Here is a 17546-nt window from a genome sequence, read left to right as displayed (position 1 = left end):
AAAATCATGAGAGTTGGGATAATAGAGACGTTTTATAATTTATCAACAAAATCAAAGCCCACCGAAGAAATAATATCAAATCGCTGATATGTAAAGGTTACATTTGCTTATATAAAGTCGACGCAACGGCTCTGATTAGAATAGACACATTAATGACTTTATCAGAGAGAATAGATATAGAAATTACTTTGATAAAATCACTTTTTTCAGATCGAAGAAAATTTAAATTAGAATGAATACAAACTTCATGTATAGCCGATCTGCAAGGGCGGTAAGTGTTTTTTTTCTTCTAATTTACTTTTAATGTATCTATATAGAAAAACTTGCATAGACATTGTCTAATAGACAATCCCTTTCTGTATCCATTTACATAAAAATATTAATGATGTAAATATATATCTAATATGTATATAATCTAAACTAAAAAATTAGTTTATGTTTAATCTTCAATGATTGTTTATCATTTTTATATTTCATCTTGCTTCTAATTAGTATAAGTTTTGCGATTTTCAAACTTCGATAGAGCTGAAGAGATAGTATATCCTTTAATTTCCTTTTTTCGATTTTGAACAAATAAATGTTTTGCTACAAACCTGTTAAAATTATTATGAATGAAAAAAGATAAAAAGAAAACAAGAGCTTATGAATTTTTTATTTGTTTAATGGAGATTATCCTATTTTTTTTTTTGTCGCGTCTTTCGCATTTCGCTAAAAAATAATATGCAGAGAAAACACAAAGTGACGAAAGGTATGATAGAAGCTTGATTGCGTTACCTCCGTTTTTTTTTTTACAAATATTTCTAAACCCAACCCCCCCCCCCCCAAAAAAAAACCCCGCCAAATATAAGACGCTGTCTTATAGCAATTCTCATGCTTATTAATCATTCAAAATAAAATCAAAATATTCATAAGAAATGGGTAAAAAAAATATGTGTTAAAATTGAAAAGAAAAAGAAATTGCTGAAGTAAAACGACTCAATTCAGCGCCTATTTCTTATGTTAAGAAAGTTAGACACATTTCCATGACATACTACATCTTTATAAATGTAAAAAAGACCCGGCCAGTTAGGTATGTTTTTTTCCTGGTATTGATCACTTAGAATATTTTAGACATTGATCCCGATCTTTAATATTAGTCTGTACATGTACGTGTTGCTAGGGGGTAATTGCTCTTTTGTTTTTGCTCACTTGTTTGAATAAATGTTCAGTTTTTTGGCAAATGGTTTGTGTAGAAATGAACATGTTTTCTATTGTCTTAAACATTAATATACATTAACAATTTTAAGGTACATATTATTATTGAAACAAAGAAAAAAAGTAAAAATATGAAACTTTTAAAGCATTCTAAAATCTAACTTGTTTTTTAATTTGAATTGAATTCAAGCCAAAACAGCGACCTCGGGCAATGGTTTGGGAGACGGTTGAATCCAATAAGGTAATCGTACACTTTTTCTTTGGTTTCAATATGGCTTGAAGCTGCTAAATATATCTGACAAGTAGTACAAAGTTGACAACGTGACCGACGCTTGCAAACTTATCTCAACATTTTATAGGAACAACTACATCAGCAGCGTTTCGTATAACTTCTTATTATTTCGAGAAGTTGGCCTTTGAAATGACTGAGCTGTTCCCTTTTAATATGGCGCCACTTTGTTGTGCTTGAATCAGAATAAAGTGGCAACGTCAAAATTTGCTTAAACCTCTCTTAGAAGAGAAGACGTTTCAGTTTAAATAACAACACAACTTTGAAAATGAGCAAGGTGCCGTGAAGATTTATAAAGAATAATTAATAAGTAAAAATTAGAATTCGTAAAATTCAACTGTGTATAATTGGTTGAGATTGGTTGAGATGTAAGGTGAATCTTTATACTGGGATTTGCGTTAATTATGGCTTCTTGTGAATAAGTGTCTTAGTTGGGGGTCCTCAGAAAAATATAACTTACCTGGTTTATTACTAACTGACTTTATAAATACATTTATATCGGACTCGTCAATTTAACAGAGAGTTCAGCTAGTCCTTGAGGTCTATGAGGTTTATCGACTCAATATGTTTACATGGTCAGTTGGTAACAATTCTTGGAAGTAATAATCTTTAATTGGAAAGGGTTTGTCAGTGTTGTCCAATCGATACTATTTTTTTAAATTCAGGATTCAAATCAAATCAAAGTCTCAAAGCGTGCCAACCAAGACAGAGAATCAAAGCAACGAACATGCATCTGCTGTCTTCTGATTTTGATAACACTTCTCGTATCCGCTCTATATGTAGCTTTGTTGATCATATTTCGAAAACATAGCTGTGGTAAGTTAATTATCCTTTTCTTTCTCACTTCTTCTTCTCTCTCTCTCTTTTAATTAATGTATTATCTATATCTTTTTAGGTCACAGAACTGTGATTTTGTTTCAAACAAAGAAGGATGTTGAGTTTTCGTCTCAAATCTTTTGAAATGCAAATAACTAGTTTTTAAGAACAAAAAATTATTTCATCTCTTAATTTAAGAAACTATTACTGCTTTTAATCCGACCAATACAGAATGCAAGCAGAACAATGCTTACTTGATACTACTCAAATGAACTTGCACTGATCGACCCTTTCACCGTAATTGCGGTACTGCTCATTGGCAGGGCAAAATGACACATTTCAGTGAAATGTAACGTAATATCAATTGTTTCAATTACGACATTAAATTATCTACCTACTAAAACTTTGGCAAAGTATATCAATTTGCCTGCAAGAGAGCAACACCGCGGCTATCGCGAATGGGTCTTTTACAATTTTTTTGGATATGCTATGGCTCCCTTTATACAATCCAAGGATTTTTTTAAAAACATTTTTCTGAAGTCCTTGTCTGCAATTTGTTGTCAATTTGGCTGTCAAAGATTTGGTTTAGTTAAATTCCATGATTTGTGCCTGTCAACTGAATTACGATGTCCGTGTTTTTAGATACCAGAGCTATTTTTCTTATCGGTTTATTATCCTTACGCTTCACGATAGATTAAGGGCGTAAAAAAGCATTTCTGACCAATGCTTTTTTTATAGTAATGAAATTGTGCTAATGTCCTTTCAATTGCATTTGATAATGTGTCCTGTTTTATGTTAGGATAAGATCTATGCCATTTTTCAATTGCTGAAATTGTATCCGGTATTGTTTGTAATAAGAAACCGCAAAACATGACTGACGCAATTAAAAACTTAAAAAAAATTATTTTGTTTTGTTTAGCCATGTTAACCACAACCAACAATGAAGTGAATCTTTCTTTACAAACCCAGACAACACATATCCCCATTTCTGCTCAACAGCCAACAATCGGTATGAAAGTTTTTGACTCATTTTAACAATGATCTTTAAATTTCAAATACACAAATCGTCATTTTACACTTTTAATTTTACACTTTTAATTAATTAATAATGTGTCTTGTTTTATGTAACAGTAAGAGCTATGCCATTTTCCAATCGCTGAAATTATATTCGGTATTCTTTGTAATAAGAAACCGCAAAACATGACTGACGCAATTAGAAAAAATCATTTTGTTTTGTTTAGCCATGTTAATCACAACCAACAATGAAATGAATCTTTCTTTACAAACCCAGACAACACATATCCCCATTTCTGCTCAACAGCCAACAATCGGTATGAAAGTTTTTGACTCATTTTAACAATGATCTTTAAATTTCAAATACACAAATCGTCATTTTACACTTTTAATTTTACACTTTTAATTAATTAATAATGTGTCTTGTTTTATGTAACAGTAAGAGCTATGCCATTTTCCAATCGCTGAAATTATATTCGGTATTCTTTGTAATAAGAAACCGCAAAACATGACTGACGCAATTAGAAAAAATCATTTTGTTTTGTTTAGCCATGTTAACCACAACCAACAATGAAGTGAATCTTTCTTTACAAACCCAGACAACACATATCCCCATTTCTGCTCAACAGCGAACAGTCGGTATGAAAGTTTTTGACTCATTTTAACAATTATCTTTAAATTTTAAATACACAAATCGTCATTTTACATTTCAATTAGTGAAAGTTTGCATCTTTAGTTTTAAATAACATTCTACACATGGATATTTTTGTTACATCCTGAAAGCTTAACAAATACAAATATCAAAAGTTTGTTTGTTTCAATGGTAACGACTTTGTCTTTTTATGATTCAACTTGTTGTCAGGTAGTACATGTAATGTATTAAAATATCTAAAATTGCGATTTGGAATTATAACGTACATTTTCTTCAGATATAAGCCTTATTGAAAATTTGCTTTAAAAAGAAAACATAAAAAATAAACCTAACAACACAAAAAAAAAAATCAACTTTGGAAATGTTTTACGGAATATTCCTTCATACACATATTACTTTTAGGAAGCAGAGGAAAGTCATTTGTTGTTTTGTTTATGAAATATGGATATGATGCAACAAAGAGTATTTATGTAACATCCGAAAATGGAGTACAAATAAACATTACAACCTCTCCTCGTCTAGAAGCTTCGTTGAAGTCCATTACTGAAAAACATATGAATATTCCTTCGAGTCAGCGCATCATCATCCCGCAAGCCATGGAACTTCAAAGCTTTCGTGTAGAATATAAAGCGATTTTGATTGAAACTTCCAATGATGTTTTCGTCATTAGCCACGATGACGGCGATCGTTCGGTTGGAAGCACAACACATATACCCCTGCATAAACTCTCAACCAAGTATATAGTAATAACATCAATTCCGATTATTAATTCGACCAGTCAGCTTGCAGTGTCCGCCATTAAGGACAATACACTGATCTCAATTAGGTTCAAGATGAAACAGAATCTGTCTTTGCATATTGACGGGAATAGATTCTACAACGGTGACGTGTTTAAGTTTTCTCTTAATCGATTTGAATCTTACCAGATTGAGCACATTACAGATTTAACAGGAACATTTGTAGAGTCATCGGCTAAAATAGCAGTCTTTTCAGGAAATGATTGCAATAAACTTGAGAATTTCGGTGGCTGCGATCATCTTATTGAACAGTTACCACCAACTGACAGCGTAGACAAAATATACCTAGTACCCCCGAATTCGGATGACAGACAAACAGTTATTCGTATTATAGCGATAGAAAACGCAAATATTTCCTATATGATCGGCGAAGTAACACAAACTCGGTATTTGCGCAAACTCGATTATTTCAATACCTTAATAACTAGCAACGAAACATGTTACATTAAATCCGAGGCGCCAATCTTGGTAACAGCGTTTGGGTTGCACTCCAAAATTTCAAAGTTGGGTGACCCAACCATGACAATTGTACCAGGAATAAATCAGTATCTCAATTACTATAAAATTGTTGTACCCTCTGGATATGATCATAACTATGTGTCCATAATGATGAAATATTCCTCCAAATATTTCTTCCGCATAAATGGCACGGTAATAAACACAAGCGATATCGTTTTTGAAGAGAATTTATCGGTTGGTAACGCTACGTACAACGTCAGATCAATACGTGTTGAGGAGGGAGAACTCAGGGCTTCTACAGTGAACGGAGAACGGTTTGGTCTGATGTTTGCTGGTGTTACTTATTACGAAGCGTACGGATTCTCTGGAAACTCAATGCTTCCTTAAATACAGTTTAGAGATTTATTTTACTTTTTCGTGAAGTCTTTGTAAGCAATTTTTCGTGAACTAGACTGAAAAATATTTGCGTTTCATTAAATCCCATGATTTATGTCTGTCAACTTATATATGATGTCTGTGAACAAGCTGCAGAGTTGTATATATTTCTTATCGAGTTATAATTCGTTAGCTTCAAGACACATTTATGCTGTATAAAAGCTCTGTCTGACCGAAACATGATTTTTGTTTAGTGATAATTGTGCTTTTGTGTTTTCTTATGTATTATATAATAAGTGTCTTATCTTATGTAACGCTCAGATATATATTTTTTTGCAATGGATGTAAAATTTGTATTTTTTCTTTTAAGTCCTTTATGCTTTTGATGTTGAACGATCGTAAAAAATACTCTGTTTCATTGACTTGCAAAATTGTGGAGAAAAGAATCGCAATAAATAGCAATAAATGAAACTTTATTTCAACGTCATAAACAATATTTCGATACAATTTATCAGATTTTTTCTCGTACCTTTCCAGGGAGGAATATCTAATCAAGTTAAACGAGAGACAGTTCAAGCTTCGTTGCTCGGACAGTGATAATTATTATCATTGTACGTACATGCATGTTAACTAGTTTATTTTTTACAAATTCTTATTAAACACATACGATATACCTATCTGTGTTATGTTATTTATAACAACAATTGTTATTTACATGTAAGACAAATTCATGTGAATTGATCGCAGTTCATAATCCTTATTTACATGTAAGACAAATTCATGTGAATTGATCGCAGTTCATAATCCTTTCTATTACCCTCAGCGTTAGCAACGCACGTTGCAACGGGTAACATTACAAATTATTACATTCGCGAAAATTATGCGCGTACGGTTCGCTGTAGAATTCACGTTATTCCTATATGAAAGCAGTAAAGTTTTCTTTAAAATTAAGACATTCAGTATAATAAAATAAATAGTGCCTGTTTGGGAGGGTAACAGTTGAAATTGACACCCCGAAAAAACCATTGTAAGCCGACGCGAATGTTTAACCGATCACAAAGTTTTTTGAAGGGATTGCTTATCTATCGCATTCGTGTTTACACATAACTAATATCACTCAGATACCAGCATGAAATATGATTGAATATATGAAAACTATAAAAAGCAACTAGCAAGTTCATTATACATGTAAAACAGGGGCTGATTATCAGTCAGTTTATAATCAGTAAAAACTATAATAATAACACTTTTCAATTTATCGCAATATGTATCGCCATATAAAAATATTATGTAATATACACGCGCAATGTTATGTTTCCAGATTATCTCCACTATAGTTCTTTTTAAGGAGCCATCTCCAAATATAAGTAAATTTTCTATAGGAACATATGGGAGACCGATATTTTCAGCACTTTTAAGCAGATTCAAAATATACTACATTAGCAATTTTTCTCAGATTTCAATACATGATTAGTAATTAAATTTTCTATCTTATCTATAGAAATGTGAAAATCTACCATCTTATTTTTGAATTGGTATTTATTCCCTAAACATCGACATGGACCAAAGTTTTTTTAAAAATTTGGAGTATTTCAAATGTGGATTGGCACAGTGAATTTATTAAAAAATAAATGAATCCAAGGATACCACAATTCTGTGCGAAATTTTCTAAGACGTACACCCTTTTTTTATGTTATTTTTTATAACTTACTACTACAAAGCTTCAAAGCTTCATTTGATTAAAACGTGATAAAAGCAAAATCTTAATTAAAAAAGGACAATAACAAACCGTCAACCATCTCAGAAAATCCATAAAACGAAATACAAATTTAAAGCAGAGAAACACGGACCTCCAAAAAGATAGAGGTAGGATCATGTGCCTAAGAGGAGTGAGCTTCCTCTGCTGACCGGTCACACCCGCCGTGTGCTCTTTGTCGTAATCGGGAAAAACCGTAGACAATTAGGTGATTAATTATGGTCAAACAATTGGTATGAAAAATTATGAAATAGTATGAAGAGTATGAACTTATTGAAGAAACTAAAGTCAGCCACCTTAATTTGTTCCCAAAGTGATGTAGTTTAAAAGGCATTTGTAGAGAGCAATGGAATGATTATGAACAATTAAATATTTCAGTCAGATTATAAATGTAACTTTTGACTTGTACAGTATTATATGTATGCATTTAAAGTGATAGGTATACATGCATTTATTGCATTACTTGATCCAAAGAGCTCCCTTTGTAAATACCTTAAAGAATCAAGATAGTTGCTGATTTAAAATAACCATCTAGATAGTAAAATGAATTTTAAAGTAACTCAATATGTGTTTTTCATATTGATATAAAGCTCAGGTAAACGATTTGTCGCGCTTGCTACAAGTATAAATACCAGTTTATATCTACATGTAATAGATACCTAGATTTAAAAAATGAAGATAATATTTTTTTATTGATCGACGTATCAAAGAAAACATGACTGGAAAACTTCGTCAATGCGCGTAGCGCATTGATGAAAAAATTTTCCGGTCAATTTTTTCTTTGATACGTCGATCAATAGAAAAATTATTATCTTCATTTCTTATCATTTGATAAAACATTTTCAAATAAAAAAAATGTGAAGTATTATCGATCAAAAATGTAAATAATGTAAATGAAGCGGCGCGTATGAATACAAAACAACAACAACAACAATATTCAAAATAGATGCGCCTTCAGCTGATGCAGAGCTATTGAGCTGAATTTAATGGATTAAACATAAATAGTGAGTTAAAATCTGAACCGGCTGAATTGAAAACGAAAGAAATATACATGCAATAGCTTGTGATATTATTCACTGTGCAGAAAAACTAATAATAAAACTAGTTTTCATGTGAGATCGCGGGAATAAGCAACTAGACCTAACCATCCAAGGAAAGGCGATCGTGGACGAAAATACCCGATATGTCGACAAAGAATAGTATGTATAAGCGACTTTTGTAAACTTTGTGGTAACTAGATAGCCAGTAATGTACTTCAATGGTTTTTCTGCCGATTGAAATGCGCCGAAGGAGTTGATGCATTACTCGTAGCTTTTCATTACGACGCTTATTATGATGACCGATCATATACGTGTGTAAATTTAAAAATTATCGTTACTATTTTTGAACAGCAGTGTTACCGTGTAAGTTTATAGGCCTATATGTTTAGTCTAATATTCCTGGAAAAGGAACATCGTCTAGCTGTAAATGTTGATTGATCTCAAGCAGACGAAATCGTGAGAAGACGCTTAATTTTCTATTTCGTGAATCAAATAATGTGTTTTGTTTATTTTTTAAGGTTAAACTTTCAATTTTTTTAATATTCACTAGGTTGCATTTTGTTTCCTGACAATAAAATAGACACAACTTTACATTTTGTTAACAGTGTTTATCTTGGAAATTCCCGTTCTATAAATAGTGTTAGATCAGAAGAGTTGAGAAAAGTAGATCCGGCAAACAATTTATTGATGCAGGTATCAAAGAAAATTTTCGACCAATCAGAAGCGCCGATATCTCATCAAACGAATAAATATTAAATGATATCAATATTCAAAGTAAATATGAACCCATTTATTGAAGCACGATATCGAAGCATGATATTGATAACGTAGGTTGTAATAAAGAGACAATCACTGTTCATTTATCAAATATGTGTTGTTTAGATTAAATTATAATTAGACTTGTCAATAGACACACCTTGATACACAAATGCACAAATTAATTGGTCGATATATCCATACAAATTGCACATTACATCCTTAAATTTGATATTGACGAGAATACATGTATCTTTTGGAAAAACAAACGATAATATTGTCTTCAGTCTGCAGTATTAAACAACTTAAAATCAAATAATGCTTTGATTAAGGATTAATTGATTTATGAAGAAAACCATTTCTAATTATTTATAAATCTGCATATGTCCATGTTTGGAGTGATTTTGAGCGCCCAAGAAGTCTAGAAAAGCATGGTTTAATTTTTCCCCATTATTTCTTTTACTTGCCTCATGGAAACACAGGTATGTATACAGGTACATGAAGTACATTGCGCTACAAATGTAACTTAGCTTATCTTTAAAACGGGGATTTTCAAACACAATTATCGCCTTTAAAGAGATCTCATTTATCTAAACGGATATTTGATTGTGCACGACAGTGTCAAGATTTTTAGACAATTTTATGCTTAAACCTTTTGACATTTGAATTATATTCAAAAGGAAATAAACAGTTCATTAAAAAGAGACGACAGAATCTCATTTTAAAGGATATATTTTTATTATTTGTCACTGGTCAATTCCTTCTCTTCATGACATTCTATCTTGCATGAACGATTGCAAGCGAGAAAGGAATGTTTTTATCGAAAGGAAAATCACAGCAGTATATTTTCAGATATAGGAATAAATCTTATGCAAAGTCTTTTGAAATAAATCTTTCGCTGTTTAAATTTATACATTTATCTTAATTCAATACAATAAAATGAACTGCTAACAAAACGAAGATAACTAACGTTTAATATTTCTGTCACATCAAGTCAAACTAAGAACTCGCGATATAAATTCATGTAAACGTGAACGTGAGAAACATAAAGAATTAATTAATAAACACAACCTAAGCCGTTTTAGAAGCGTTTATCAGTTTGGAAGTTGACAGTAGGCATCAATATGAAAAATTAAAGCTGTTATTATATTTTTTAGTAGGATCAACAAAAGCGATAATTTTTTATGAGGTCCTATATCTGTGACAATGTATTAATTTGATTTGCTATATTCAAAACAATATCTCTTATGCTTATATTGTACAATAATGTCGACAGAACTCTCTTCCACAAATCAATGGACTAAATGGGGCAAACAGTTTAAAAAATATATATTCAAAGAGTGTTCTATTTGAATGAGTATATATATATATATATATATATATATATATATATATATATATATATATATATATATATATATATATATATATCATAATGTGAGTTAGGCTTAATTTAAGATGTACATCTTTTTTTTAAGTTAAATTTTAGTCATAACAGTTGTAAAGCAGATTGGATTTAGAACTTGGGGGCATAATAAAGGTAAATTTTATACATTATGATTTGCTCAATAAATTGCAAACTCATAAACAGTGAACGTATTTAACAAACGGTAATACCTTTTTTTCTTAATGAACAAATGAACGTATTTGAACGTAAATGAACAAATTTTTGCAAAAATAAAAAAAAAAAAAACAAAAAAAACAAAAAAAAAAAAAAAAACCGAAACGTTACAACTTATGTTTTTTAAATGTTTCTTAATATGTACTTTATTAGTACCAGACTTAAAGAGAATTTCATTCCCACTTACATCAATATCAAAGTGCACTTTGAATTGCATATCAGAAAACTGATTTTGTGATTTGAAATTTAATAAAACTCTTGATCATTTACTAAAACAGTATCTATTCTTCTTTAGTTTCACAAACGATTGTTTTGTCTTTGTTTTAATACAAATCATTTTATATCACTCTCCCCGATAATTAATAACAAAAATTGAATTTACCGATTTTCGATTATGTAAGAAGGATCTATGGAACTTTTCAGATAATATTTCTCACAAGTGTCCGTCCCATTCTTCATATCCATAACAGGAGACATTCATTTTATGTATGCCAAGGTATATATCCATAGGAAAGGGCAAGAAATGATATCTATTAAAAAAAAAACAACAAAGAAGTGAAACAATAGACAATGAAATAATTTAGTGTCAGAAAGTATCTGAGTTATTGAACCGAAATTATGAGTTGAAACAAAAAACAACATATTTTATTTAAAGGTAATAAAAGTTTAAAGAGTCATTTCAAAAAAAAAATCGAAGATCTCCAAGGAAACCATATAAAAGCTCTGATATATAATCTTGATGGTGGCTTATATAAATAAAGTGAACGCACCTGCTTAAATTAGAATAGGTACATACATGGTTATATCAGAGAGAATAGCTATTTTTTTAACAGAATTTCTTTTTCGAATTGAAGAAAAATAAATCAAATCAGAATGAATACCAACTTCATGTATGGCCAATCTTCAAGAGCGGTAAGTGTTTTTGCCGACTTTACTCTTTATTTATCTATGGGGAGAAGACTTACAAAGGCAGTGCCTGATAACAAATCCTTTGATATATGCATTTACATAATGAAATATTTGTTAATTTAAATATGCATCTAATTTATATGATATGCAACAAAGGCAATGTGCTACAGTACCCGCAACGTTATTTTTAACAAGATAAACGATAGGATAGGATTCACGCACGATAGGATAGCATTAACGCACGATAGAACAATATACACGCACGATGGGATAAGATTAACGCACGATATAACAGTATACACGCACGATAGGATAGGATTGATACACGATAGGAAAGGATAAACGATGATAAACGTAAAATCGCTTGAAACGATTTACACGAATAATCTGTTAATGGCAGAATTTGAGAAAGAACACGCGCGAATAAACTTTAAGATTTACAGGGAAATTATATTTAGTAACAATTGCCGAGTTGTTAATCATCGCTGCATTATTTATAGAATATATAAAAATGACCAGTTAATTTTTTTCACTAAAATTATGAGCTTAATCTTCTGAATTGTTATCATTGTTTTCAATACCGAACACCCTAGCCGATCACCGCGAATATTTCAGCCCGAGATCAAATTACACGGAAAATAGCGGGTTCAATTATAAAAATCAAACTCTTGTTTAAGTAAATTTAGAATCTGTCATAAGTATGTTTTTGATCAGGTAGAATATTTTCAACTTCGAACCTGATAATATAATCGCCCTATTTTTGTTAAAAGAAAATTGCTCTTATGAGTTTACTAACTATTTTTTGAAGAAATTTGCAAATGCTTTCTGTAGCAATGAAATTGTTTTTATGGTGTTAATATCAATATATATTGACATGTATAAGGCACATATAATTATATTATTTTCTAAATAAAAAAAGAAAAAGAAAATGCAACTTAAAAATGTTAAATTCACTTTAAAAGAAAACATTTTTAATTCTAAGCTCTTTTATTTGAATTGAATTCAAGCCAATACAGCGACCACGTGTGTTGGTTTGGGATGCCGTTGAAGCCAGTAAGGTAAAAGTATACTTATTCAATTTTTTTAAAGGCAATCTTTATCCTCATTGTGATAGCATTAATAAGGCAAGCGCATTTATATCTGAGTAGTCTTGTAGTAAAAAAGTATACGTTTTTAAAGAATCTTTATTTGGCAGTCTTTATTCTAATTGTGCCAAATATCAATAAGAGAGAAATTGTTATTTCTGAGCAATCTTAAAGTCATAATGCACGTGGACAAGCAATTATAAACTTGTTCTCAAAAACTATGCGATAATGTAGAAATGTACTTCACTTTGAGATGTTGCATTTTGAAATGATCAAGACCCGTTGAATATAACTGTCTGGTTTTGGCAAGGCATATACATTCATTTGTTCGCCACTTTGTAGCATTTAGAGCAGAATAAAATAGCAATATCGATTTTGTTCAAACATTTGCGAGAAAAGAGATATGACGTTTAAAACTAAATAAGAGCGAAATATCGAAGATGGACAAGGTGCAGTGAATATTTCAAAAAAAAATTTTAAATGGTTAAAACGAAAATTCGGAGAGTTGTACTTTGTCAAAAGATATAAGGTCACAATTTTTCATTGATTTCCGTAAAACAAAACTTCTTGTGAACAGTGTCCCACTAGTACTCGGGAAAACAAAAAACACTACAATTATTGCTTACTGTCAATACAAATTTATGTATATCGGGTTGACCAATCTAAAAGACGGCGCAGCTTCGTCTGGTAGTCTATGACATTTATCGACCCGATATGTTTCCGTAGTCAATTCCATAGTCGGTAACAATCCTGATAAGTCATCATCTTGCATTTGGATATCAGTTCTTTTTAGGCTTTGTTAGTGTTCTTGTGATCCAATTGAAACTATCTGGATTTTTTTTTTTCATTCAGGATTTAAATCAAATCAAAGTATCAAAACGTGCCAATGAAAAGAGAGAATCAAAGCAACGGATGTGCATCTGTTGTCTTCTGATCCTGATAATACCACTCGTATCAGCTCTGTATGTATCTTTGTTGCTCGTATTCCGATCACGTAAATGTGGTATGTTAAATACTCTCTCTCTCTCTCTCTCTCTCTCTCTCTCTCTCTCTCTCTCTCTCTCTCTCTTTTAAGTATTATTGCATATTTTTAGCTAACAATACTGTGATTTTGTTTCAAACAAGCAAGAACGTTGATTTTACGTCTCAGAACTTTTGAAATACAAATCACAAATTTGTAAGAAAACAATCCCTCATTTAAGAAACAACATAAATCTTATTAAGAAGATAAGAAAGAAAAAAAGTTGTTGATTTTACTCAAAATAAACTTCGCAGGGGTGTTAAGGAAGCATATAGGCAATTTAGCGTCTTATTTTGACTGTTATATTCAAAATCGTGAAATTAAATAGCTATTTTGAATAAGATCAAAACTTAGTATTATCCTTTGAAATAGATGTCAGTGCAAAAATCGGGTAGTACATTACTGCCACATTGGTGCATTATCACGTGACAACGTTAACTATAAATAGCTTACGTATATTCCTTAACATAAAATGAGATAGAACAACACTTCCCTGCGGTTTCTAAAATAAGATAAACATACCAAGTGAAGGCAAAACATCTTAGTTTAATCAAAACTGCTGCAAGAATCCCATGTTTTTCCTAATTCAATAGTTATTCACCCGGTTTTCGTAAAACCTTCCCAACTTTAATCAAGTTTGCACGGAGAATGGCAATTTGCATCAAAACAACACACAACATGGGATTCTAGCAGCACTTCTTAATTTAAGCATTGATCAAACTAACGATACATATAAAATTTTAAGTTCAATATATACGGGGTAGTGTTGTTCTAGTCGGATTTTTATATCGTAAACAACGACAGAGGAAAGACTGGCCGAGAAATAAAAGCAAATTTACATACCTTTTACCGAATGATTGATAAAACTAGCATCTCTCCCAGTATTCTTATGTTCCATTTTCAATAAATCACACCACAATATTTTATTAGAGTTCTTAGATTAGTTATATTTTGAATATGTTTACAATGCTTTCTGATCAAATTCACACGACGTTCAACTTTTAGTCATGACGTCATCAATGTGTAAATCTACATAATACAAACTAATTTCTGAAAAAAATGACTTCAGTATTTTGATTTGCTTTTGGTCTATGTTTCGTTGCTTATATAATTGACTACATGTATGTACATAATAACTAAGATTTGTGATTTCACGAAATTGCATGTAAATCAGAATCCATATGCTTCCTTAACACCCCCGCGTTGCAGGATTTTTTTTTTTTTGAAAAGCGTTTTACTTAGTTGTAGTGTTAGACCTCATATATAACATTTATGTTAAGAATGAGTTATTGTTATATATTGTTTTTTTAACAGTCAATTTTCATCAATTTGCATCTACACTATTATTTTTAATGGTTCAATAATATTATTCGTACGAATGATATCTAATCCATACCCAATAGGTGTTTTACTAGAATACCATTTGAAACCATTTGTCTGAACTTCAGGGTTTTTTTTTTAATTTATAAAAAGCGTTTGCTATGTTTTTTATCAAAACACAGCAAAACCATATAAACCAAATGAGTCATGTATATTGACTTTCGTAACCTGTTTATTTTTTTTTTACTTGCAGAAATACCTACCCAACTAAATATAGGAGAAACCTCTACTTTAGATGTTCAAACAACAATGAACCCCTCTTTGCCGCAGAATATACATATTGGTGTGTATGACTTCATTTCAAAAGCTTTTATTCTTTAAAGTAAAAATGGTGCTCATATAGTTTTTACCTGAAGCTTTTTTAGGAAACAGTACAGCATTCTGTCCTGATTGTAGACAATAATTGTTTATAGTCTAAAAAATTTACTCAATCGTCTTAAAAAGGTGTAAACAAATTATTGGAGAGAACAGTACAAAGCGTCTAGAAATAGACAGTACAAATTGTATTTACAAATATTTGTAAATATGTATTATTAACAGAGAAATCGAAAAAAATCAGCAGTAATACACACACGTCTCCAGGAGCCAATGTGACTCTTAACCCCAGTTCTACCAGAAAAGCAACAACTGGTGAGAATGCAGTCAATTATTTCGGCCAATTTATTTCTTCATAATATTCTCTTGGAATTAAATATCTCCTCAATCATGCACATGTCATATTTGATGTTTAACAAGATATATGTTTTGTTTATCAGATAAAACAATACATATGTCCAATATAAATTTCGACATTTAGTCGAAAGCTTTTCAGAAGGTATTACAATTTTGTTGAAGAGGCATAGGTTTGCAAATAATTTACATATATATTAATACAACTTGCAAACTAATTTTCTTCTTCATCAAAAATTGACATAACCCAACTGCTACAATTTTTTTTTTTAAATCTTTTTGAAAGGAGATATAATCAGATATAATGCATAAACGTTAATAATATTCTAATCTATTGTTTATTTTTGTTGTTGTTGTATTTTCAAGTCAAGTCTTCATATTTACAGAAATGGTTACTGGATAACGTCAACAAAATCAAATGGAGGAGTACCCTTCTTTTCACATGTCCATACAACACCTTATCCTATTTCTGCTCAGAACTTTACAATTGGCAAGTATTCAAATTTCAATTTTTGCTGTTCTAATTTAAAAAACGTCACTGTTTTCTGAAACATGCATAATAGTAAACACATGCTCAATGAATAAGTCGTTTGAGAAACTGTTTTAAAACTGCAACTTTTTTTTGTATTGTACCGTTTTCTTAAATTTTTGTCGATTCTCTTTTATTGTCTGCTTAACTCTTTTTATTCCCTTTACTAGAAAATATTAAACTAAATTTTGCACAAAACAAATTGGATGAATGGAACAAAAATAAAAAAATCGTAAAGCAATTCAGCGATATGAAGTAAACAGTTAACATATGGTTGGCGTTAAAAATGTCTTTGACATAACGTCAAAACTACCAATTCCTGAACAACAGCATACATAAACGTAAACATCAGGTTTTGTTTTCAAAGTTTGAAGAGCATTACACATTTTGTTAGGTAAATAACCATTCTTTATCAGAAGTTAAATGCTACTGTTCAATCAATTAATGTAATTGCACGTTTGTACAAAGGATATACAAAGGAAATCATTCCTAAAGCAACTTGCACAAGTTTAGGCACTGTTGTAATAAATATAAAAACGAGCTAATATGATCAAATCTTTTAACGAAATAATGCACACAATATCACTTACGGTCTGATCTGGACCACAACTGAGAAGAAAATAGAGTTAAACATATTCTTAGAAAAGGAAGCAACAATGCATGTGATTGTTATAAAACCTGAACAAATTTTATAATTATTTATATCGTTCTTGTATGTAAAGACCATTTTTACATCCATGTTTTCATATTCTTTATATCATATCTTTATTAAGCAAACTAAATAAAACTGAAAAAAAATCCAACATATTTGCACAAATTTACCATAACAAACCTGGCTGGTGAACGTTGAGACATTTTCACTCTATTTTAAAACAAACAAATCTCATTATTGTTTCTGTTTGACCTCCATGGAAAAGAAAAAAGCCAATGCATTCATCAACAAATGAATACCCACTTATTATTTCATGTATGAATGTAGTGTATGTATTTGGAACTAGCTTGAGACGTTATTTTTATGTTTGGATGTTCTACAGGATTGACTTCTAGCTTGAAGATATTGAGATACGTGGACAGTTATAAATAATTGTTGCATATATTGCATATATTGTATATTAATCCTCAAAAAACCGTAACTTATTCATTAATAATTAGAGCTTTAATTGATTGTTGTAGGAAGCAGAGGG

At 30.7% G+C, this 17546-nt stretch overlaps 1 protein-coding gene across 2 annotated transcripts; it reads left to right on the top strand.

The window, feature by feature from the left end:
• The first annotated feature begins 1387 nt into the window (after positions 1–1387).
• LOC128173278 (IgGFc-binding protein-like) lies at positions 1388–6251 on the top strand. 2 transcript variants are annotated; one of them, XM_052838995.1, is made up of 5 exons: positions 1388–1435; positions 2149–2299; positions 3219–3277; positions 3883–3952; positions 4368–6251. In XM_052838995.1, the coding sequence occupies exons 1-5, from the start codon at positions 1406–1408 to the stop codon at positions 5606–5608; spliced, it is 1551 nt and encodes a 516-aa protein (XP_052694955.1). In that variant the 5' UTR covers positions 1388–1405; the 3' UTR covers positions 5609–6251. The 2 variants fall into 2 exon arrangements, with proteins under 2 accessions (XP_052694955.1, XP_052694954.1); XM_052838994.1 differs by lacking the exons at positions 1388–1435; positions 2149–2299; positions 3219–3277 and adding an exon at positions 3546–3630 and having other exon boundaries at positions 3863–3952.
• Positions 6252–17546: the final 11295 nt, after the last annotated feature.

The sequence above is a fragment of the Crassostrea angulata genome, chromosome 2 (assembly GCF_025612915.1).
Source record: "Crassostrea angulata isolate pt1a10 chromosome 2, ASM2561291v2, whole genome shotgun sequence".
Taxonomy (NCBI): Eukaryota; Metazoa; Mollusca; class Bivalvia; order Ostreida; family Ostreidae; genus Magallana; species Magallana angulata.
Note: the sequence above shows the minus strand (reverse complement) of the source record. Positions and strands in the feature narration are given on the sequence as shown.

Bases quoted from the DNA above. Each gene is read 5' to 3' on its own strand.
- LOC128173278 (XM_052838995.1), top strand. From the start codon at position 1,406: ATGGTTTGGGAGACGGTTGAATCCAATAAG. The intron at 1,436-2,148 runs GTAATCGTACAC...TTTTAAATTCAG, and splicing joins AGACGGTTGAATCCAATAAG to GATTCAAATCAAATCAAAGT. The intron at 3,278-3,882 runs ATCCCCATTTCT...ACCACAACCAAC, and splicing joins TACAAACCCAGACAACACAT to AATGAAGTGAATCTTTCTTT.